The following is a 23757-nucleotide window of genomic DNA, read 5'->3' on the forward strand; positions in this document are numbered from 1 at the left end:
TTGGTGAGCTTTATCACGTGACCACAGGGAGCGCCTCCTTGAGATGTAAACTCCATTTCCCAGGTTACCCCGGGACGAGACCGGGGGCGGAGCTCCGGCCCGCATGCGCTTGCGCTTACGCTTGCGCTTGCGGATAAGGATGGGCGGGCGGCGGGTACGGCTCTGGAGGCTGAAGCTGTGGGCTGTGGGCCATGGTTGGTTGGATTGAGCCAGGCCGGGCCGGGGCGCCGAGCTGGAGGGGGTGGCAGTGAGCGGCGGCGGAGGCTGCAGGGTTCGATTTGGCTGACTGGGGAGTCGGCCGGTGGCAGGTAAGAGCGAAGCCGCGGCCTTTGCTGCCCGGTCCTTTCCCTTTTTCTAGGGTCGGGCCCTGTTCCGGGGCCTTGTGAGTTCTGCTCTGCACGGCCTTGCCCTCGAACCGGGCGGAGCTCACCCTCCGGGCAGCCTTAAGGCGCGGAATTGGAAGGTCAGCCCACCCAGCTCGCCCATTTCACAGATTTGGAAACTCAGCCCCAGAGATAGGATTTGACTTGTACAGTGTCTCTAGAGACCAAACCGGTACCCAAGTTATTTTACTTCCGGTCCATCATACTTTGGCCACGCCAGGCTTTTTGAGAAATAAAACCTTTCCCCGGTTTCTGTAACTGCAGCTTTCCGATCTTGCTGTCGGATCCTGTCAAGCGGAGCATGTTAGTCTGGAAGGGAAGTTTGCACATGAATAAAATGCTGCTCTTACTGATGATTGACATCTGCTGCTTGAGGCTGTAAACATCCTGAGAACAGCCTTTGTCCAAATGAGATTTGTCGACCTTCTTCTCAGTTTCCTCTGCCTTCTGGTGGCTTTGGAATCTGTGTGTGTACTCCCACTCCCAGCCCTATGTCCCTCATATACGGTTTCCCCTTGGGAAAGAGATGGTGACTTAGACCCTCGGGAAGAGGGGGATGCTGTGGCCTGCAGTCCCTTCTGATCTGGTGGCAGATGTCACTAAGTGGCTACTACTGAGGGATCAGAGTGCTCAGAGCTTGTGCTGGGGGTGATAGCGAAACTGTGCGTGCTCTATTTCCTGCCCTGTTCACTTCCATCACCACCCCTCGCCCCTACCACACAATTTTTTGAGCTCTGCTTTACCTCAATTTCCTGAGATGAAATGTTCAGCTGTGGCCCCATGGACTACATATCTCTTCCCTGGCATTCCCATACCCCCCAAACCCCACTAAATAAGGGTGTGGCGGGTTTGGCTTCAGATTTCTTTTACACAAATCTGATCTTTAGCTCTGCACCTACAAGCTTTTGGCTTACATGTTTGGGTTGATTTCTGGTTGGACTAGTTTTTAAAAATGACTTCTAGCTCTTAAGTGCTATGATTCTAACAATGGTTTTCATTTCTCAGTAGACACTTACTTAGTGTTATCATGTTGGCAGGAGTGTCCTTGCTGTTATTTGTAGGACAGATAGACATCTGACCAGCCTTTCCACTTCAGCATCCCTTCAGTTCATTCATTCAACAAGTATTTATTGAGCACTTCCATGATCCAGGTATTGCGCTAAGCACTTTATAAACATTTCGTTTAAACGTCTTACCAAGTGTATATATAGAATCATAAAGGGGTAGAGCAGGAAGGGACCTTAGTATTTAATCCTACCCTCTCACTGAATGGGAACACAAGAAAATTGAGTGCCAGCAGGGTTTGGTGATTTGCCCAAGGTCACAGAACTACTTAAGGGCAGAATTGAACCCTAAGTAGTCGAGTTATGGGGCAGGTGAGAGTTGGTAAGTCTCGTCCTTGAGGCAGGCATTTCCTGTAGAGCTCAGTAATTCTGGAAGTGGTTGAGAACAAGCTGAAAAGTGGAGAATCAGAGAAGGGAGATTTTTTTTTGTAGACAGGAGAGATGGCATATAATTCATGTTTATTACAGATGAGGAATGCATCTTATTTGAAAGCTATTGTTATAAAAAGTATTTTAGTAAATAGGAAACTCTCCATTAGCCATAGAAAGGGAATGAACAATATGCGGATGACCTAAGTCACCTGGATTTGCTATGGGGTAAAATGTTTTGTCCCACTCTTATGTTAGATTTTAGCTGTATACTATTTGAAAATTCATGCTTCAAGCCAAATCATGATTCCACACAGTGGGAGTCCGACTCAAAGGAGGTAGGAAGAAGTTTGAACTTTTCCTTTTTCTTTTTTCTACACTGCCCCTTAATTCTCTTATACCCTCGGAGGTGATGGGAATGACCACTTACTTTATCCTGGTACAGAGAGTAGGTCCCTACTGAATTGTCTGTCTTCTCTTTGCTGGCCTTGTCTGCTGGATTTCTTTTTGCCTTAGGTCTTTAGAGGGCTTGTGGAAGGAGATAATTAAGTTTTCTTTGAAAGGCCTCTTGTGGGGATGAGCCAGGGTGCAAGGAGAGTACCTTGCTCCAGTTACTGAAATGAAACCACCCCTACAGTGGAGCAGCCTCCTCCAGTTTCTGCTGGGTTTTGAGCTGCCTGTTAAATAAGTCAGTGGAGTTGCTGAGGACAAAGTAGCCATAGGAGAAAATCAGATAATTTCCTTTCTGGTAAAGCCTTTAATCTGCAGAATTGATGAGACTGTCATCGAAGGAATCTGTGTCTTCTGTTCTGGGCATTGCCTGGGCAGCTGACCTCCTGTGGCTATTAGATGAGGTAAAAACCACATGGAGGAGGTGAAGGCACTTGCAGAGGAGCCACGCACAGGGCTAAAGAGCTGGGAAGGTTGGTTGGGAATCTTGGGGCCAATGGCAGCAGCCGCAGAGAAAGCTCTCGAGTGTCCAACTAGAACAGGGCAGGGGAGACTCGTCACTCAGAGGGCAGGCCCTGTGGTCTTCAGGAGCCACCAGCCCTCCTCCCACTGCCAGTGTCTCCTGCCTGTGGTGGTGTTCTGCTCTGAACACCAGAAATTGTCTTGGCTTCAGTAAGCTTGCGGTGGGGCTGGGACTAGAATTGGAGACAAAGCATCTTACGTCATGCAAGGGGTAGCTGAGCTGTCCTGACAGGAGACAGGGACTCTCATGCCACCAGGCCTGTAACGTCAGCAGGAAGGATGAGTATCTTTTGCCAAGACTCAGGTAGCACCAGGGAAGATCTAGGTGCAGGATCCACATGCTGTGAACTCACTCCCCCACTGGCTTCCTGGTGAAGACAATTGTTAGGAGGTAGGCCAATGGGCCAGGGCAGGCAGGAGATGCCGGGACACCTCTGCTACGGTGGCCAGGCCCTCAGAGGCACGTGGATGGCTTTGTGCACGTTGGTCGGGCTCCACCCAGTGGTCTGTCTACACAGACAGCTCCAGAGATCCTGCTTTGGCTTGGAGTCACCTCCCTACTTCCCACACCTACTGACTGGCCCAGCGGGCCTTGGTCTTAGGTCTTTGCCTCTAAGCGCCCCACTGGTGGGGCAGGGAGGGACAGGACCCAGGCTGGCCCCTCACAGTTGTGTGCTCTCCTAGGAGCCATGCGGGGCCAGCGGAGCCTGCTGCTGGGCCCTGCCCGCCTCTGCCTGCGCCTGCTTCTGCTCCTGGGCTACAGGCGCCGCTGCCCACCTCTGCTCCGCGGCCTGGTTCAGCGCTGGCGCTACGGCAAGGTCTGCCTGCGCTCCCTGCTCTACAACTCCTTTGCAGGCAGTGACACCGCTGTGGATGCTGCCTTTGAGCCTATCTACTGGCTGGTGGACAGCGTGATCCGCTGGTGTGGGGTGGTGAGTAATGCCTGGGGACAGGAACAGGGATGTTTGGGGGTAGCAGAGGGACATGTGTCTGATGGACCTACACTGGGTTTGGACCCACACTGGCCTCCTACCCTGGGGAAACTCCCGAGTCTACCCTGGGTGTTGGCGAGCTCTCTCACTGCGTCTTCTTGACCTCCCTGGTGTTGGCAGGTGTTCGTGGTGCTGGTGATCGTGCTGACCAGCTCCATCGTGGCCATCGCCTACCTGTGTATCCTGCCCCTCATCCTTCAAACCTACTCAGTGCCACGACTCTGCTGGCATTTCTTCTATAGTCACTGGAATCTGATCCTCATCGTCTTCCATTACTACCAGGCTATCACCACTCCACCTGGATACCCACCCCCGGTGGGTCCCCCCTTAGGGGCATGGGGGAGGGAGAGAACTGCAGGCTATTGGAGCCAGTTCCAGGAGTGCGGAGGGAGAGTGCCTTGGTATTTTGCAGGTACGAAACCGGTGCTGCCACAGTTGTCATGGTGCTTTTCTCCCTCTGCACAGGGCAGGAATGATATCACAACAGTCTCCATCTGTAAGAAGTGCATTAACCCCAAGCCAGCCCGAACACACCACTGCAGCATCTGCAATAGGTGGGTCTCTGGGAACCCCAGCTCTGGCCCTTTTGCTGTAGCTCTAGGGCAGAACCTAGACCTGGAATTTGACAGGACATTTATGAGGCACCCCTCATGTGCCAGGCAGTGTGCCCTCTATATCGGGACACCTGGTCCTCAGGATCGTCCTGCAAGTTCCGCATTTTCACCGCTTGTGGAAAGTGACATTCAGAGAGATGGGCCAGGGTAGGCAAGAGACCCGGAGTTAGCTTGTCCAGTGTCATGTAGCCAGTGAAGCAGGGTTTGAAGCAAGGCCTGGCTCTCCTCAAAGTCTGTGCCCTTTCCACCTCAGCAGGATGCTGGTCCTTATAGGAAAGGACTGGCACTGACATCTCAAGATCCTTGGCCACCGTAACAGAGCCTGTGTCCCTCCCTCACAGGTGTGTGCTGAAGATGGATCATCACTGCCGTATCCTTTTATTATCTCTTCTGCCTGAGGCCTCCTTCTTTAGCTCCAGAGCACTGCAGAGGTTTAAGGGCCACAAACCCAAGGCTTCTAGCATCACCCTGCAGAGAACACTGGGCTCATGAGAAGTTTGTAGAAGAGCAGATTTTGGGGCTGACATCTCCTGGGAAAAGCAGGAGGCTTACATGCATTCTGGGATGGATCTTCTTGGAGCAAGGCACCCATCCCTAACAGCTCTTTCTTTTGTAGACTGTCGTGGTAACATCTATTGGATGGAAAGAGATGTTTGGTTCAGTGGGTTGTCCAGTAGGTGTCCAGATAGAACCATTGGTCCCTTGCTGCTGTCCCACACAGATGTCTGGTTAACCCGTTAGGTTGAAGTATTGGCAGACTCATTTTACTGAAGGATTTCAGTTTTCATGATCTCCTGATGGGACTTGTGAGGGCTTTGAAAAGCTTTAACACTTTCACCTCAACTTCAAGGGAGTCCCATATTTTCCTGCCTTTGGTGACAGGAAGCCTTGGGCTTGGATGATGTTGTCAGGAACCAAGGATGAACCAGAGAAACCTGGACACCCCCTGAAGTTGTGTGTTTGGTCTTGTCCTTAATCCTGCCCCCACCAGCCTGGCTAAACAACTGTGTAGGCCACTATAACCATCGGTACTTCTTCTCTTTCTGCTTTTTCATGACTCTGGGCTGTGTCTACTGCAGCTACGGAAGTTGGGACCTTTTCCGGGAGGCTTATGCTGCCATCGAGGTGAGCCTGTAGTTAGGAGCAGGGCAGCTCAGTAGAGAGCACTTTGGGGTGTGGAATCCGTCCCTAAGGAGTGGGGCTGGTAGCACCCCCCATCCTAGAGGTCTGGGAGTATAACCAGCACTGTTTTCCATCCCCTTAGAAAATGAAACAGCTCGACAAGAACAAACTACAGGCGGTTGCCAACCAGGTGGGCTGTCCCCACCCCACTGCCTCCTGCTGCTCAGGCCAGGGGTATAGAGTTGCTGAGGCAACTGGGGCCCACCTGTTAGTCGAGTTGTAGAGGCTGGGGTAAGGGGCCAGTCGAGACTGGATCGGGGTGTTTCTGGGCACTGTCGGCCGTGGGCAGACTAAGTGGCCTAGGGACAAGCTGGGAGTCCCTGGTACGTGACAGTTTTTGGCTCTCTATTCCATTATCACCTTCTTTGGGCTGAGCGAGGGCTCTGCCTTGGTGATGGCCTGAGCAGCAAGGAGTCTATGTTAGTCTGTGTAATGGGGTTCCAGGGGACAGAGGTCGGGCTGGGCCAGTCTGACCATCCTTTGTTCCTGGTCTGTCTGCGTCCGCAGCAGGATCGTCCCTTCTCCCCTGGCCTTTTAGGACTCCTTATTCTGAGCAGATCTTGGGCTTGTGATTGTGTCTCTGCTGCCCTTTCGGTCCTTAGTGGGGCTCACAGTTCTCTCCCTCCAGTTATTCCATTCTGGGTATGGGTCTCGTCCCCTCTTGGGGATTACAGCCACACAGTTCTAGCTGGGGAGTGGAGTGGCTTCCCCTGGAGCCCCATTTGTGTTGTCAGAGCTAAAGGCCCAGGGTTGGTCCCTCCTGTGCTTTACCATCCTGTCCAGACCTGCTCTGCCCCGTGTTCGTCCATGATGATGCCGCCAGCTTGGTCCACCCATCTGGTTGCTGCCCTGACTCCTCTGTGGCTTAACCCCCTATTTTCTCATCATGGGCTTGGATCACTTCCCTGCCTGCAGGTGTTGGGCTCTGGTAGAGAGAGACCAATGGAGCAAATGATCCAGACTTTGCTGTTTTCTTTTTCTAGACTTATCACCAGACCCCACCACCCACCTTCTCCTTCCGAGAAAGAGTGACTCACAAGAGTCTTGTCTACCTCTGGTTCCTGTGCAGGTATCTCAACTCTCATTTTTGACAGTTTGAGGGGCAGCTTCAGAAAAACCTTTTTCGGTGCCCACACCCAGGCAGGAACCCATCCCCGTGTAAACTGCTGCTGTTCTTATTCTCACTTAGGTTGGCAAAGAGTAGGGCTTAATTTTCTTCAGCATTTGGGCGCAGGGAACATTAAAGATTTGGCATTGAGTGTTTGGTATGTGCCAAGGGAAGTTAAACTCCTACTTAAAGGGTAGGTGCATGTCATAGATGAGGAAAATTGCAGATCTGAGGGGTGAGGTGATTTGTTCCATGATACTCAGCTAGGAATGGTAGAGCTGGAACCTGAACGTTGTGCCATTTTATTCTAATTGTTAGTGCTTTTACTACCTCTTCTGTCTCCCAAGCATGGGTATTTTAGGAAATATATAACATTTTCATTAATAGAAATAGACTTATTTCCCCATCTTGCTTTCCACATCATTTATTCTTAGCCCACATTGATGCTTTTTCATGGATGCAGTGAAGTAAAAGTTCGTCTAGGACACGTACGCTGGGAGTTAAGGCAGACTTAGACATAAGCCCCTAGGCAGTCACTGTTGCTCAGCTCAATTTCAGGCCTACGCATGGCCTCTCACTCCCTCCACACTACCCCATGACCTTTGCCCCTCTTTTCTCAGTTCCGTGGCACTTGCCCTGGGTGCCCTAACTGTATGGCACGCTGTTCTCATCAGTCGAGGTGAGACTAGTATCGAAAGGCACATCAACAAGAAGGAGCGACGCCGACTGCAGGCCAAGGGCAGAGTGAGTAGGGCCGGGATTGGGGTGGAGGGATGGGTAGGTAACTGAGCCTGCCATCCTATAAACAGAGGCCATGGTCAGGGCCAACTAAGGCAGGCATCATGAAATCCAGAACTTGCCTGGCCAATTTAGGCTCAAAATTGGTTTAAGGAAAAGGATTCATAGAAACATGTTTTTCTTTGCTCTAGGTTTTTAGGAATCATTACAACTATGGCTGCCTGGACAACTGGAAGGTATTCCTGGGTGTGGACACAGGAAGGTAAAGTAAAATATTTAGACCAGCACTGTTCATTGAACTTTCTGGAATGAGAAAAATATTCTATACCTCTGCTGTCTAAAACATTAGCCATTAGTCACATACGGCTTTTGAGTGCTTGCAGTGTGGCTAGTATATCAGTGAATTGAATTTTAAATTTAATTTCATCTTCACCAATTTAATTAGGCATGTGTGGCTAGTGGCCCCCATATTGGTACGGTAGCAGGTGACTACGACAGAATCCTTAGAAAGCTGTTCTCGAGAAGGGACCTCTAGTTAGGGTATGCTGGCCACCAGTCACCTCTCATTTGTATGGCAGTGTCTGGATTTCAAGCACATAATTTGTGGGATTGAAGTCATCTATTTGTGACAGAGGTCCTAAGACAATAAATGAAGCTAGTTCCCTCAGCCCAAGAGACAAAGGTAAATCATTCTTCAAATTGCAACTACTGAGGCAGTAATAAGTAGGTGACTGGAAGTACCTGCCCTCTTCCTTTTCCCATCCTATTACTCCTGTCACTGTGCTTACAGTGGCCCCTTAGAAGTTTAGCTCAAAACCTCTAAAGGCCTTCAAGGCACCAGAGGGCACATTTATTGGACAGAACTGTAACTTTTATTACTTTTGCGATGAACGCCAGGGTAGCTTCAGACTACCTTGATATATCTTTGCTGAGGAATGAGGCTCAGGAAGGAAGACTAGGAAATCTTAGATCTCACAAGTATTTCTGTCTTCTTTTATAGGCATTGGCTGACTCGGGTGTTGTTACCTTCCAGTCACCTGCCCCATGGGAACGGAATGAGCTGGGATCCCCCTCCCTGGGTGACCGCGCACTCAGCCTCTGTGATGGCAGTGTGAGCTGGAGTGTGTCAGCCACAACTTGAGCACCACCCTGCTTCCGACATTGCCTCAAGGGCCTCCAAGGATAGCTTCTTGGAATCCTTGAGCAAAAAGAGCCAGTGGGCCTGCCTTACGGTACCATGCAGGGACAGCTCAAGGACCAGTCTCCCGGCCATGGTGGAAGCAAGGCATGATGTGGAAAAACCCTAGGACTGATGTCCCTTTACTCAGGCAAACAGAAGTTCCAGCCCCAGACTGGAGATCAGGCAGCTAGCAACCTTGCCAGGTACTGACCCCGACCTCCTCCAGCTTACAGCACTGGGGTTGGCTACCACCTCTTCCACTTGCCGTCTGAGAAAACACCTGAATGGTAGAGCTGAGATCCTGGCTTCTCAACAGGGCAAAGATACCAGGCCTACTGCTGAGGTCACTGCCACTTCTCATGTGCTGAAGGGAGCAAAAATAAAGGTATTTGATTTTTTAAAGATATGTAGCTTTTCACTCTTTGCCTTTCTCTTGTGGGGCGGGGAAGGGGAAAGTCAGGGTCAAGGCCTAGTGAGTGGGTGTTAACGGTCCTGCCACCTCTGCCCCACTTGGAGGGGTTGGATGTCCTGAAGAATTCCTGGCCAGTTCCTATCACTACTGTTCCTCTAGCTTATGCAGTGTTGCTTCTGGTTATGTACTGCTGAGGCATAAGTGGAGAGAGGGAAATAACTGACGGCCCCATTACCAAAAGAATCTTTACTCTCCAGCAGGTACACACACGCCACCATCCCTGGTCCTCGGGGCCACGCTCATCTGTATTCACCCTCAGCAGCATATCTCACTTTTTCTGACATATAAATGCAAGAGCCCCAAGACCAAGGTCATTCTTCAAACACAAGGAGTCTCGCACTCAGTTACTTCACAAATCCATTACAAGTCAGGATTCCTCTGTTTCTTGTACAGCCATGCGACAGAGGCCCAGCATTTGTGCGGTGTCTGTGGGAAAGGCAATCAGAAGCCAGTCATCTCCCTGCTTTGGGCAAGATGGCTTGATAGTTAGTAATTTCAGGTTAGATTGTCTTTCAGAACAGTGTAGGCCAGGATGGAGGGCTCAGCTGCCAGGGCTCCCCAGCAGAAACCTGTAGGCAAAAAGAATGTTGACAGCATTAGTGGTGAGGCTCATTTCAGTCCCATCTCTCCCCATGACCTAAAAACTCACCATTCTCCCCTGGCTGACACTGCTTCCTTACGCACCAGTCTCTTCTTGTCATCCAGGGGTTTGGCTAAGGCCCGGATCACCTGCAGTTTGTACGGCAGCAGCTGTGGAGTTAGAGGAGCTAACCTTAGCCTTGTTCAACCAAGACAACCAAAAAAGCTGCTCTGACTCTACAACTAATACTCTTCCTATTCTTCTTTAGTGATTCCAGAGAATGCTATGTGGCAGGCTGGCCATTATATTTTAGGGTAGTCAGGAGATCCTTGCCTGTCTGTACCCTACAGTGCATATCTCAGTCACACAACAGGGTGGCCAGTCCCTCTTGACTAAGGCAGAAAGGTACCTCTGGCTCTTCTAAGAAGCTTCCAAGCCAGAGAGGGACATCTGCGGTACTCACCACGGGGGTGGGCAGGTGAGTAACAGCGTGCATACACTGCAGTGCAGCGATCCGGACAGCCTGGAACACAACCATAAGGAGGTGAGGGGAGACCCACGAATGGGAGATGTACAGGCCAAAGAGTTGTTCAGGCTCAACGCACCATGGAAGGGCTGGAGCTGAGGTTTAGGAACTTGGTGACGAGGGTGTCAACGTGAAGACTCATTACTTGGGGTGCTTCCAGTAGAAGAGGCTGAAGGCAGCTGAGGGTGGAGAGCTGTACCACAGAGTCTGGGCAGGACAGGGCCTCCAGCAGCAAGGAAAGCAGCTAAGGGGCCACAGGAAAGGTGGGATGACCACATCTTTGATGAGCCTGCTTTTCCTCCCCTTTCTAGCCCCAGCTGGGGGACAATGGCTTGGTCCCTGCTTAGAGGCTGTGACTGCGAGGCTTACCGTGGGCAGCTCCGGCAAGAGCACAGGCTTTGGCAGCCTGTTAAGTACATGAGACAGACCCTTCAGGTAATTTGGCTTCACATCTGTAAAAAATGGAAAAGCTTAGGGGAAAAACTGGGCTCAGACATAGAGCTTAAGAATTCAATTCTAATCTCTGGTGAAGCTGGGACATTAGCCTACAAAAAGTTTTTTTTTTTTTTTTTTTTAAAAAGCCCCTCAAGCCCAGAATAGCCAAGATATGCCAATCAAAGGAAAAGAGTGGGTCAAGAATCTAGATGTTCAGCGCTTCAGGTACAGGTCACACTACAGCTCTAAAGAAGCACTCAGGTCCTAAATTATTTTAGAGACTGTGGCCTGACCAATGGAGAGGTCTATATATTTGAGGACTTTCCTTTAGACTCTCCTCACCTCGAGGAGCAGCATGGAAACCCCGGACCAAAGCAGGCACGTTATCCGTGAAGAACCGCTGGCGAAACATGATTCGCACTTCAGCATGGCCAGCACGAGTCAGCACCTCAGTGCAGTCAGACATGAGCAGAGAGAAGCCATCAGCTGCTGCTGGGCCTAGTTCTGGATCACTCAGGAGGCCCACGAGCTGGAGAAAAGAGAGCCTTTGAGGCGCATCAGCGGGGAGGAATCTTAAATACCCAAGAGGAGGACAGCAGTCATTTTTGGGAAGAAGAGGATCGACAGGGAAGTTCCTGTTAGGTCCTAGGTTCTGCTGTCTTCAGCAAGGACTTACCCGGTCTGTAAGGCAGGAGCTGAGAGGATGATATCTGAGCACTAGGGCCTTTGTGACCTGTTATCAGAGAGAAAGAGAACAGTCAGGGGCATGACACTCAAACCCTGAGAAGCATGCATGCGCTTCAGGGTTAAATGGAGAAATTCTTTTTAACCAGACCAACTGCTCTGTCTAACTGGAATCCATTCCGACTCCTTACCCAGAGAAGCAGTGTGAAGGCCTGACTACGATAGGGCCCAGAGCTCAGCCCAGCCTCCACTTTGTCCACAGCCAGCTGTAGGAATTCATCCAGCTGTTGCCCTAAAAAGGAGGGAGGAAATGCTGATGCAGACGCTACACATGTCCGTTTTACCAACAAAGGTGTAAATCATTTAAATGTAGAAGCCATTAGAAAAAACCAATATTGTTTTGGTTGTGGATTTGGCCCACTCAGCTCTAGGACACCAGCACAAGAGCCTGGTATTCCCATAATGTAGGGGTGCTGGCATTCGAAAAAGAGTTGTCTACTTCTAATAAAGAATTACCCCTAAGGGCTTCCCTGGTGGTGCAGTGGTTGAGAGTCCGCCTGCCGATGCAGGGGACACGGGTTCGTGCCCCGGTCTGGGAAGATCCCACATGCCGCGGAGCGGCTGGGCCCGTGAGCCGTGGCCGCTGAGCCTGTGCGTCCGGAGCCTGTGCTCCGCAACGGGAGAGGCCACAATAGTGAGAGGCCCCCGTACCGCAAAAAAAAAAAAAAAAAAGATTTACCCCTAATAGCTCTTTGTAGGGAATAGGATGACAGAACTAGATAGAGCACTCTGCTTGAAGCCCTTATCTTATGTCCTATAAAGCTTTGCCAAACTCTGGTCTTGACTCTTGTCCCACGGGCTGTCCCTTGGAAAGCCCTATTATTGATATATTAGCTAACTTCCTTTAAAAAGAGAATGAGAACTAAACGTCAAGATTTCATCAGAAGTTGATCCAGGGAGGCTCCCAACCCACAGCCTCACTCCAGTACCTGCAGGATGCTTGTTCAGAAGTCCTGCAAAGCACTTGGCAGCAGCAGTGGAGGAGAAGGGGCAGTTGTGGCAGCAGCTCAGCTCTAAAAGTTCCCGCATGAGTTGGTTCAGCTGAGGGATTTCCACCTATAGAAAACCTGGCCATGTCATGGACCCAGAGAACACTTGAACTCTAAGAGACACCCAGGAGAGAGTGGCAGCAGGGGCCAGGGTGGATGGGAAATAAACTCTCCAGTGGGAAAAGCAGAAAGTCAGCTTAGCTTGTGACAAATTTCAGCCCAGAAGTCACCCAGGATTCACCTCCCCGGGTCAGGGTTAAACTAGGGTACGCCCCAAATGTTGTGGTCTCTTACATTTCGAGGCAGGGAGCAGACAAAGGCCATAAGCAGTGCAACCAGCCGCCTCTGCCCTGAGGAGCCATCCTACAGAGGAAGAGGAAGAAGAGCCTTAACAAGCCTGTCCTGCTAGCAAGAGGCTTGTCTGCCCTGAGGATACCCATCCCAGGTTAGCCCTAAAAATCTGAAGGACAGAAGTCCTAAGATTCTCCCCAATCTGATCCATCAGACCCTTACCTGGAATGGTTGGAATCTGCCAGGGAAGCTGTTTTCAGGCAGGAATGTGATGTTGCCATCCAAGAAAAGGGGCACAATGTGGGCGACACTCTGGGCAGCCAAGCTGGGGGGAGAGCACTAGGTGTCACCGAGGAGCCAGGGCTCTACAGCAGCCCTGGGGTTCCTGGTAGTCACTGAGTCCGTGGGCCAGAGCATGATCATTCACATCTTCAACAAATACTAATTCAGCACATATTATATGCCAGGAACCATTCCTGTTCTAGGCCTTGGTGCTACAGCAGTGAACAAGACAGATCAAATCCCTGTTCTCCTGGACCTTACGATCTAGCGAGAGAACTCAATGTGTATTTCAGAAGTGCTCCACAGGTGACTCTCATGCACATCTGCAGCTAAGAGCCATTAGTCTCTGGCCCCCAGTCCATGATGCTAAAAGGCCCCTTCTTACTTTGCCAGCAAGACTTAACAAAACAAAAGCTGCCTCCATGTTTCAATCTGGGTAAAAGGACAGCTCAAAAGGAAGTTATTTGCTGCTTCTTCCCAAGAATTCTGTCCTCCCTGGGATCAAGTCACATCCATGATTATACTCACTCAGGGCTCAAGTGGGTGGTGGCAGTGCCAATGACAGACACCATGGCGGCCAAGACCTCATCCTGCAACAGCACTTTCTTCAGAACTGGGTGCTCCTTCTCTGCAAAATCAACACACACACAATCACAGGCCATGACTGTGGCTCAGACGATTAGGTCCTGTCATCATCATGACTCTGGGCCTTGACTCTAGTTACAAGAGGAGCAGTTTTTAAACTGTCCTCTAGTAGTGCTGTAGCCCTGAGAAGCAGCAAGGCACCAGAAGTAGGAGTGTGTAATGCAGGCCATAGGGAGCTCCCGAGAACTTTGTGCAGTCCTTTTGACTGGGCAACAGTGGAAAATAAGGCTAGCTAATGTGAACATTCTTAACATCAGAAATGTTAGTCTTTTCAAAAACTTAAAGGTAACATGGATTTATCTTCATGGGTCCTTTTATACAGCAGCTACCACACATACATTACTGTTGCCAAGCACTGCACATTAACTTATTTAATCCTTACCAACTACCCTGTGATATAGATATTACTCTCTATCAACCCCATAAAGTGAGGAAACAGAAGCTTAGAAAGGCTATCTTCATCTAAGTTGGCAAGTGGTAGAGTTGACCACAAAACCCAACCAGGTCTGCTTGACTCCAGAGCCTAATTCTAACTAATCTAATTACACAGCAACTAAGGGGGAAAAAGTGTGCATCCTTTTGAGTGTTGCTAACACTAGTAGATTTTGGTTCCTGCCGAAGGTCAGCTTGGCACCCTCTGCTTGAAGTGAAATCTCATTATGTGGACACAGGATTCAAAAGAAGCCTCTGCTGGTACAAAATGCAATACCAGTGATACCCCGAGGGTGGCAGTGCTGTTCAACACTAGTGGAAGGCTGATTCGGGAGGAGGGAGGGGTGAGGTGGAGGAAGTTACCTGGCATGGAAGCCTGCACAGCCAAGGCAAGCAGGCAAGGTATAGCTGTCTGATGGAAATACCAGCAGCTCTCGGGGTCTTGCTGGCATTTTTCTGCCACCTGCTGGAGACTCTGACAGACAGCAATAACTTCACTTGTTCCTGCAACCGTATTCCCTGTGTGGTGAGAAAGTTCTCTGTAAGGTTTTCTTAAAAGCACTTCCAGGTCTGTCACATACAGAATATGGGAAGAATAATCGAAGACGAGTAACTAAAGAGACCAAGAGTGTCTTATAAAGAGCCAAGTCATTTTATCCAGGAGCTGAGACCTGCCCAGCCAGCTCTGCAACAGAAGCATTCATACACAGCTGATCGTTGAACAAGGCGGGGGTAAGGGGAGCCGACCCTCCTGTACAGTCGAAAATCCACGTGCAAGTTATAATGGTCCCTCTTTACACAGTTCCTCCATAGCTGCAGTTCTGCATCTGTGGACTCAACCAACCACAAGCATATTGTACTATAGTTTTTACTACTGAAAAAAATCTGTATACGTGGACCTGTGCTGTTCAGACTTGTTTTGTTCAAGGGTCAGCTGTACATTCTCATTTAGTTTTTATAACAACTCTCTTAGAAATATCATTTTCCCCATTTTATAGAGGAGGATGTGGAGGCTCAATAAATTACCAGTGGTTTTTCCAGGGTAACAGTGAAAAAGTCAGGAATCAAACCCAGGCCACGCTCTGAGTCCAGTGTTCTACTTTACATCAGGTGCTGGATCATCCACAAAGGGCCGGGCAGTGCAGAGTGGGGCACTTAGGGAATTAGTGAGGTTCTATGGTGTGCATGCACAGGTTCACAACAGCAATAGCTGCTGTCACTTATGAGGAGCAGTGCTTCTCAAACTCCAGGGTATGTACAGGTTACTTGGAGATCCAGTTAAAATGCAGATTCTGATCAGTGGCACCTGAGATTCTGCATTTCTAATAAACTCCCAGATAATACCCGTGCTGCTGGTTGATGAACCCTATTTTGAGTAGCTTGGCCTTACAGTGGTGCTTTTCTTAAAAATTTTATTTATTTTATGTTTTTATTTTTGGCTGCGTTGGGTCTTCGTTGCTGCACGCAGGCTTTCTCTAGTTGCGGCGAGTGGGGGCTACTCTTTGTTGCGGTGCCTGGGCTTCTCATTGCGGTGGCTTCTCTTGTTGCAGAGCACAGGCTCTAGGTGCGTGGGCTTCAGTAGTTGTGGCGCGCGGGCTCAGCAGTTGTGGCTCACAGGCTCTAGAGTGCAGGCTCAGTAGTTGTGGTGCACGGGCTTAGCTGCTCCGCGGCATGTGGGATCTTCCCGGACCGGGGCACAAACCCGTGTCCCCTGCATCGGCAGGCGGACTCTCAACCACTGCGCCACCAGGGAAGCCCGGCAAGCGATTCTTAACCACTGCTCCACCAGGGAAGTCCCCAGTGGTGCTTTTCAATGGCCTCCGTGGGCATTCTTAATAACTGTTGCCCAAGTCTCATCCCTCCTCAGAGGCTGAATCAGTTGGACTGACTAAGACCCACGCATTCAGCACTTTTTAAAAGTTCCCATGTGACTCTTACTATAGCCACCACTGGACCCACTGCTTTAGAGGCATCAACTCCAAACCTGACTATGGTTCCCCCTTCAGCCCAGTTCCTTGAGGACTGTTCCTGGTAGTTACCTTTGTTCATCTGGCGGAGATGCTGCAGCAGAAGAGGCAGGGTCTCCTTGACAATACTGGCATGTGTGGATATAGCTGACAAGGCTTGCAGACAGCGCCGATGCCGGGAGCATTTGGTGGGCCCATCCCCTCTAGCCAAATCTGACTCCTCTGAAAGCAGCCCAGGAGACAAGGTTTCACTGTGTGATGGCAAGCACGAAGGCCCCCAAGCCTCCCTGGGAAGGGGTAAGCCACGGAAGATCAGAGACACATACCTATACAGAGCTCCCCAGCAAGCCTGGGCACTAGGTGGCTGCTGAAGGCCACAGGGTAGAGAGTGGCCAGGGTTCCTGATGCTTCCAGTGCTGCCACCCTGCCGGGGCACAAGGCAGATGAGCATTAGCTGAGCCTTGACCCATGGCTCTCTTGCCTAGGCCTGCCATTAGGCAGATTCAGGAGTGTGGGCTTCTGAGGCCACCTTGCTGAAGAGTAGGATTCCAGTACTTACACCACTAAGTTGGACCGGGCTTCTTAATGCCCAAGAAAAGAGAGCATTCCCACACCTCCAACCGGGGAGCAGCCAGAGCCAAGCACAGGGCCCACCTCCCCTACGGAAAGCCAAGGGTCGGAAGCACAGAGCCCTGGAACAGCTTGCTCGATCTCGCTGCCTTATATTCTCACCAACTCTGGGAATCCTCCTCCAGGAAGCTCAGTCTGTATAGGTGACCCACTGCCAGCTCCAAGTCCCCAGAAGACAGGAGATCTGTGCAGGAAGGAAACACGAACCTCATCTTTCTTCCCCTACAGCCATCACAACCCTTCCTAAAGTCCTATAAGAAGTCCCAAATCATCCAGAGTTGTAGTGAGAACCAGGGAATTAAGATTGCTCTTCACTTAAGACAGAAAATCACAAGAAAGGGACCAATACTCCTATCTTTTCTCTTTCCCTTTAGCGTACCTGGCTGGGCACCCAAGACTGTGAGTGTACGGATGCCAACAAGCTGAAGCTGGGTGCTGGGGTCCGTCAGGGCCATGAATACCAGTGAGCACAGCTGGTCCTTGAAGCCACTCAGAGGCCTTTCATCTAGGAAGAGACAGAGTCCAGGTTAGAGGGACATCCTATTCAGAAGTGATGCAAAGATAACCTGGGACAGATTTTTTTTTTTTGCCGTGCTGCGTGGCATGTGGGATCTTAATTCCCTGACCAGGGATCGAACCCGTGCCTCCTGCGGTGGAAGCACAGAGTCTTAAGCACTGGACCGCCACGGAATTCCCGGGGCAGATTTAAAGAATTTAATCCATTGGGTATCTGGGAAGTACACTAGGAAAGAAATCAACAGCTCTCAACTGTTAAGTGTTCTCTTGGGCTACATCCTCAGAACAACAGGTCCACTGTTCTAGACTACTTCTCTGTAGCGCTCTTTGCCTGCCATCCTTTATAGGGCTATAGTGCTCAGCAGCCCCCAGGATACCACATCTAGAAGATGGCCTCACCCTTGTCTTCATAGCTCCATTTCTGTTGCAGCTTCAAGAAACCCAGGATCATTTCAAGGATTGTCCGCCGCTGGTTGCTCTGTAATGTTTTAAGGGGTATTCAAGTCTAAAAATACTTTATTTTTAAAGGATTTCAGTCCTGCTACTTGCAGAATTGGGGAGAATTATCCTTTTACATAAGAGTGTCAGGAAAAGAGTGAACAAGGGAACCAGCAGCAGCAAATGGGAGCAAAACCCGAGATCTACTATATCTAGGCCTAAGCTCAATGCTTAGCGCTCTCTCTGTGAGACAGCGATCCTGGCAAGGGGTCCCATCATTTCCCCAACAGATTCTGCTTCCTTACCTGACTGTGCTTGTGGAACTGTTCCAGCAGTAGGGGCAGCACGTTGCTGGTGATGTGGTCACAGGCCCGGGCAGACGCACCTGCAGCCGCCTGCAACAATTTGGCACTAGGCCACACCAGTTTCATGTCTGGTTCACACAGATGGTGCCTGCAGTCTAGAAAGGCAGCACATCACAGACCTAGGGAGTAGGCTGAATGTTGCCTGGTTCCCCTGCAGGCCATAGAAGTTGGAGGCTGAGCCCTGGGACAGCTGGCTAGCAGTTACCACTTAAATTGCTTTCAATTCAAAGCAGGGCTCCAGCACCCAAATCACTGAACATGGGGGCCACTCATGAAAGGTCACTGGCCTTAAGGAATTTCTCTGTTGTGCTTACTCCCCTTTCTAGCTGCCATGGCCCCATTACCCTGTAGAATGTTGCTAAGGAAGGAGTCAAGGAGGTCCTCAGCATCAGCCCTCAGCACAGAGCGAGACAAACACGCAGTCAGGGAGTTAAGGGCTGCCAGGCCCTCGGCCTCTACCCGCTCACTTGCCGTCTGGAACACCTGTCAGGGAGGGATCCCATGGCTACTGAGGTGAGCCTGCACCAGGTGAGACCCCGCCCACCTACTGCCTATTTCCTTTGCGGGGAGGGGATGGTGAGAACCTTTGGGGCACAGCAATGGAAATTAACCCCCCAAATGAGTTTCTTCTCAATTGGTGTATTCTCACTAAGTCCTCAGTCCCACTAGGATTGATACACATACTTTTTGAGAAACTGAATACGACTTTGAGCAGTGGTTGTTGGGAACCCCTTTCCTAAGTCTCTTCCTCTCCCGCTCTACTCAGCATGACCTACGCTCCTTACCATGGAAGGACAGGAATTGGGCACTGTGCGAGACTGATCATGTGCCACCACCAAACAGCTCACCCTACCCCTGTCATTCAACTAGAAGTATGCCCCCTTGCTCTCTTGCTGAATAACCAAGCACAGCAACAGAGGGAAAAGGATACAGTGTGTTATTTCCCCTCGTGCCTGACAACCAGGAGTTAATGGTAGTGAGTTTATCTCAGTAACACTAACCTCTCTGCGGATAGAAGCCCAAAGGCTGGGGAGGAAGTCCTTTAGTTCTTTCTGTCCGTACACAGCACAGCAAGCATTCTGCCAAGGAAAGCACAGGTAATGGCTATCTACACACTCAGACTTCCTAGGATATGCAGGCCCCTCAGCATAATGGCACCTGAAAGACCCCGGTTCTCAGCAGTAAACCAGCAGGATTTCATAACCATCCTACCCAGGTCACTGAAAAATAGGAGCTTGTCCTGACTGATGGAAAACAAGCATGAAGAGGGAGCCCTGGTCAGCCTTTCCTCAGCTGCCACTCAGTTACTACAGAACAAGACAAAATGCAACTGGGGGCTTTAGGTCAACATATAGGCCCGGATTCTGGGTATCCCTCTCTTGAGGCCAATGAACTATTCCCTGGCTCTCCAAGAATCAATTCATAATCCTTTAGCACCCCTAAATTGTCTAAAGACAGCTAGATCCTCAAAAGAGAACAATCACTCACCAGAGTCTGCAGAGAATCCAGCTTGGCACTCAGAATCTCGGAATCCACTTTCTCAATCAGCAGGGGGAGCAGGAACTGTGGGAGAGAAGGAAGAACTAAAGAGTGAGATATGGGTAGTGCTGCAGCCACACTAAGGCCAACCATGTCCTCACTGCCACCAGTTCCCAGGGGTAGGTGTTACATCAAGGAGCTATACTCGAGTCGAGAGTTGTGACTGTAAACTAACCTCCCTCTCAATCCATGGCCAGACTCCCAGTGACCTGAGAAGTGGGCTAGCTGGCAAAGCTAAAGAATTTCAAAAGATAGCACCAAGTAGGGATTGGTTTACTATTTTAAATGAAGAGATGGTGAAGTTTTTTACTTCGAAGGTCTGAAGACACTTGCAAGATGCCATAACCTAAAAAGTATACTGGAACTTTCTTTTCCCCCATGCTTTTACTGTTCTTTCTTCAGACCCTTCTGTGGGTTGAGGCCACATAACCTAACTTTGGCTAGACCCACCTCAGCAAATCGTGGTGTAGAAGCCAGCACAGCTCGAAGACTCAGGATGAGATCTTCTCTCTGGATACCATGGGGATCATTAGGTGGCTGGAAAAGGGAGAAGGGGGCGTGAGCTTGTATAACTCTTCAGACCACCCCTGGACACAGGAGTGAACCTGGCAACCCTGCAGAATAGGGTGAGATTTACACCCAATCTGGCAGAAGAAGTTTATGGTATGAGGCCCCAGCAGGAAGACTGCTTGCTCTTACATGTTCCTTGGGAATTTTTGTCTGTTGGACATTTATTTTCTATCTGATCACACAGTTTCCATCTGATCTATCATCTCACCACTCAGAGATAAGCACCCTTAACTTTCTGGTGCAAGTTTCTTCTCTGTATATATACTATTATGACTATGTGATTGGTAGACGCTGTTTCCCTTTAAAATATATACACTTTTAAAAAATGTGATCTTTTGAATATATTTTCTGCAATCTATTTTTTCACTTAATACTAGGTACATTTTTTCATGTTATTAAATTATTTTTTCATAGCATTAGTTTTAGTGGCTGATACTATTTCATTGTGTGGTTGAGTCACAGTTTATTTGGATAATCACCCTTTGATGGACATTTCTATTTTTTTACCATTATAAAAAGCTGTAATTCTGGCATTATAAAAACTTTCATGATTTCTGCATCAAGAAGGCAGATTTTTTTTTATTGAAGTATATAGTTGACTTACAATACTGTGTTAGTTTCAGGTGTACAGTAAAGTGATTCATTCACTTATATACATATATATATTTTTCAGATTCTTTTCCACTATAGGTTATTATAAGATACTGAACATAGTTCCCTGTGTTATACAGTAAATCCTTGTTGTTTATCTATTTTATATATAGTGGTATGTATCTGTTAATCCCATACTCCTAATTTATTCCTCCTCACCTTTCCCCTTTGATAACCATAAAGTTTGTTTTCTATATCTTTGAGTCTGTTTCTGTTTTGTAAATAAATTCATTTATATTACTTTTAGATTACACATATAAGTGATATCATATAATATTTGTCTTTCTCTGTCTTACTTTACTCAGTATGATAATCTCTAGGTCCATCGATGTTGCTGCAAATGGCATTATTTCATTCTTTTTTATGGCTGAGTAGTATTCCAGTGTGTGTGTGTGTGTGTGTGTGTGTGTGTGTGTGTATAAACACACACATACTCACATACACGCACCCCCCCCCAACATCTTTATCCATTCATCTGTTGAACGTTTAGATTGCTTCCATGTCTTGGCTCTTGTAAATAGTGCTGCTATGAACACTGGGGTGCATATATCTTTTCAAATTAGAGTTTTCATCTTTTCTGGATATATGCCCAGGAGTGGGATTGCTGGATCATATGGTGGCTCTATTTTCAGTTTTTTAAGGAACCTCCATACTGTTTTCCATAGTGGCTGCACCAATTTACATTCCCACCAACAGTGGAGAGTTCCCTTTTCTCTACACCTTCTCCAGCATTTATTATTTGTAGACTTTTTGATGATGGCCATTCTAACAGGTGTGAGGTGATACCTCATTGTAGTTTTGATTTGCATCTTTTCATGTGCCTGTTGGCCACATGTATGTCAAGAAGGCACACTGAAAACATACATCAGATTTTCCTTTTCTCTTTAGAAACCCCACCAAAAATACAGTAAAGGGATTTTCCTTTTTTTTCTTTTTTTTTTTTAAAGCTATAAAGCTAAAGGTTGACAAGAACAGGATAAGGGATGTTAGCAACAAAACTGTAGAAGGTGAAAAGCAGATGGATAAGAAGAAAATGACTTAGCAGAGCCAAGACAACAGAATCCTCAGTAGGCTTGGGGAATGCTGAGTAACTCCCCATATACACCAGTCTCCTCAAAAGGCTTCGCAACCAGAAGTACCAGGTACCTTTGGAATTGCGAGTGGGGTTCGAGAAGCAATCTGATCTCCGAGATTGCTTCTCAAGTCCTCCCTAGCTGCAGTAGAATCTGGAGGTTTAATTCTTTAGAGAAGGTAAGACAGAGGTCTAGTCTTAGAGACATAGGTGCAGCTGAGGGCCTGGGTGCTGAATCAAAAGAGGTCTAAGTGGGAATTCCCCAGTGGTCCAGTAGTTAGGACTCAGTGCTTTCACTACCAGGGCCCGGGTTCAACCCCTGATTGGGGAACGGCACGGCAGGAAAAAAAAAAAAAAGGTCTAAGTGATACAGTTTTGAGAATTGAGACTTTCCAACCCCTTCCAGCCCTATTTGCTTGTAGCCAGACTTCTCCCTCTAGGCTGATCTAAGGTCTTTTTCTAGAAGAACCTGACTAGCCCAAGAGGAAGAATACACTGGGGGTTCCCAAGCTGTCCATGTAAGCCACTATACAGGGAAGTTCATCCTCAGCCAGCCCACATTCCCTGTGCTCAGAGCTCCCACTCAACTTTATAATTCTCACTTTGAAACATGTGCAAACTCCCAAGGATTACCAGATATCTGAAGAAAGCCTCTAACCTGGAAATAGAGACCAAAAACAAAAAAAAAAACTTGGAGGAAACAAAGACCACATATGTGGGGAGAGTTTTCAAAAACAGTAAGAAAGTAATTCATTCATGGATTAAATAAGAACAGAATGCTAAAGAAAAAAAGACCACCAGTCTTAACTTGGTGGTCCAGCAGTTAAGGCTCCGAGCTCCCAATGCAGGGGGCCTGGGTTCGATCCCTGGTCAGGGAACGAGATCCTGCATGCCGCAACTAAGAGCCTGCATGCCACAACTAAAAGATCCTGCATGGTGCAACTAAAGATCCTGCATGTGGCAACAAAGATCCTGCGTGCTGCGACTAAGATCCAGCACAGCCAAATAAATAAATATTTAAAAAAACAAAACAAAAGACGTTCAAGAGATCATCAAAAATGACAATAAAAGGCCCTGGGAAAATGGATAAAGAAGACGTGGTACATATATACAAAAGAATATTACTCAGCCATAAAAAGGAATGAAATTGGGTCATTTGTAGAGACGTGGATGGACCTGGAGAGTGTCATACAGAGTGAAGTAAGTCAGAAAGAAAAGCAAATATCGTATAATAATGCATATATGTGGAATTTAGAGAAATGGTATAGATGATCTTATTTGCAAAGCAGATACAGAGACACAGATGTTGAGAACAAATGTATGGATACAAAGGGGGAAAGGGGTGGGGTGGGAGGAATTGGGAGACTGGATTGACACATATATATTATTGATACTATGTATAAAATAGACAACTGATGGGAACATACTGTATAGCACAGGGAACTCTACCTAATGCACTGTGGTGACCTAAATGGGAGGGAAGTCCAAAAGGGAGGGGATATCTGTATGTGTACGGCTGATTCATTTTGTTGTGCGGTGGAGGCTAACACAACATTGTAAAACAACCATACTCCAATAAAAATTAATTAAAAAAAAAAAACGTCCTGGGAAATTCAAAGCATGAGAGCAGAAATGAGAAACAAAATCAATAGAAGGGGTTAATAGGAGATGTGCTAGTCCTGGGCCTTTCTGCCCTCAGAGCCATTCCTTGGGCTGACCACTGCAGGCTACATCTCCCAGGCTCCCATAATGGCCTGGGTTCAGCCAACGGGAAGCACTTGTAGAAGAATGCAGGTCAGAAGGAAAGGAAACCCCAGGGCATTTCTTCCCATTTCTCCAATTTAGTGGGCGCTTTCAGCATTGGCAGCATCTCCTCCGTGGCTCCAGCTCCTACTGATAGGCCTATGTTTTTGTCATACTCTCAGCCCCTGAGGTCCAGTAACATCAACTCTTCCCTTTGTCCCTCCAGCCTAGGGGTGATAATGGCTTCCTGCTATTGATAGGTTGCCTC

At 48.6% G+C, this 23757-nt stretch overlaps 2 protein-coding genes across 10 annotated transcripts in view; one reads left to right on the top strand and one right to left on the bottom strand.

The window, feature by feature from the left end:
- Positions 1–135: 135 nt before the first annotated feature.
- Positions 136–22784, top strand: ZDHHC16 (zDHHC palmitoyltransferase 16). Of its 7 annotated transcripts, none has more exons than XR_016388132.1 (13): positions 137–308; positions 3473–3720; positions 3901–4095; positions 4246–4334; positions 4736–4764; positions 5386–5519; positions 5659–5706; positions 6560–6645; positions 7305–7428; positions 7614–7684; positions 8423–8987; positions 16970–17121; positions 18241–22784. XR_016388132.1 is itself a non-coding variant. In XM_022569160.2 (11 exons), exons 2-11 carry the CDS (start codon positions 3478–3480, stop codon positions 8535–8537), a joined length of 1134 nt encoding a protein of 377 aa, XP_022424868.1. In that variant the 5' UTR covers positions 137–308; positions 3473–3477; the 3' UTR covers positions 8538–9008. The 7 variants fall into 7 exon arrangements, 1 of the variants encoding a protein (XP_022424868.1); XR_016388133.1 differs by lacking the exons at positions 16970–17121; positions 18241–22784 and adding exons at positions 1421–1534; positions 10492–10751; XR_016388131.1 differs by lacking the exons at positions 16970–17121; positions 18241–22784 and adding an exon at positions 10492–10751.
- The window catches only part of MMS19 (MMS19 cytosolic iron-sulfur assembly component), a 32145-nt gene continuing 17633 nt past the window's right edge, over positions 9246–23757 (bottom strand). The window contains exons 9-31 of one of the 3 annotated variants that reach the window (XM_022569154.3): positions 19904–19990; positions 19403–19477; positions 18916–18993; positions 18259–18397; positions 17855–18009; positions 17511–17589; positions 16975–17100; positions 16698–16779; positions 16292–16389; positions 16038–16187; positions 14362–14517; positions 13450–13549; positions 12862–12964; positions 12643–12711; positions 12289–12415; positions 11491–11591; positions 11292–11348; positions 10958–11144; positions 10550–10632; positions 10260–10424; positions 10118–10177; positions 9724–9824; positions 9246–9643 (exon numbers count right to left, since the gene is read on the bottom strand). In XM_022569154.3, the coding sequence (XP_022424862.1) occupies positions 9616–9643; positions 9724–9824; positions 10118–10177; positions 10260–10424; positions 10550–10632; positions 10958–11144; positions 11292–11348; positions 11491–11591; positions 12289–12415; positions 12643–12711; positions 12862–12964; positions 13450–13549; positions 14362–14517; positions 16038–16187; positions 16292–16389; positions 16698–16779; positions 16975–17100; positions 17511–17589; positions 17855–18009; positions 18259–18397; positions 18916–18993; positions 19403–19477; positions 19904–19990 (2406 nt within the window). In that variant the 3' untranslated portion in view covers positions 9246–9615. Of the gene's footprint in view, positions 9644–9723; positions 9825–10117; positions 10178–10259; positions 10425–10549; positions 10633–10957; positions 11145–11291; positions 11349–11490; positions 11592–12288; positions 12416–12642; positions 12712–12861; positions 12965–13449; positions 13550–14361; positions 14518–16037; positions 16188–16291; positions 16390–16697; positions 16780–16974; positions 17101–17510; positions 17590–17854; positions 18034–18258; positions 18398–18915; positions 18994–19402; positions 19478–19903; positions 19991–23757 lie in introns of those variants that run through there. The other 2 variants (XM_022569157.3, XM_022569155.3) reach the window with 2 other exon arrangements.

This window comes from Delphinapterus leucas, chromosome 16 (assembly GCF_059928025.1).
Source record: "Delphinapterus leucas isolate spDelLeu-1000000601 "Yukka" chromosome 16, BTC_Dleu_Yukka2, whole genome shotgun sequence".
Lineage (NCBI taxonomy): Eukaryota > Metazoa > Chordata > Mammalia > Artiodactyla > Monodontidae > Delphinapterus > Delphinapterus leucas.

Bases quoted from the DNA above. Each gene is read 5' to 3' on its own strand.
- ZDHHC16 (XM_022569160.2), top strand. From the start codon at position 3,478: ATGCGGGGCCAGCGGAGCCTGCTGCTGGGCCCTGCCCGCCTCTGCCTG. The intron at 4,765-5,385 runs GTATCCTTTTAT...TGCCCCCACCAG, and splicing joins GAAGATGGATCATCACTGCC to CCTGGCTAAACAACTGTGTA. The intron at 5,707-6,559 runs GTGGGCTGTCCC...TTCTTTTTCTAG, and splicing joins TACAGGCGGTTGCCAACCAG to ACTTATCACCAGACCCCACC.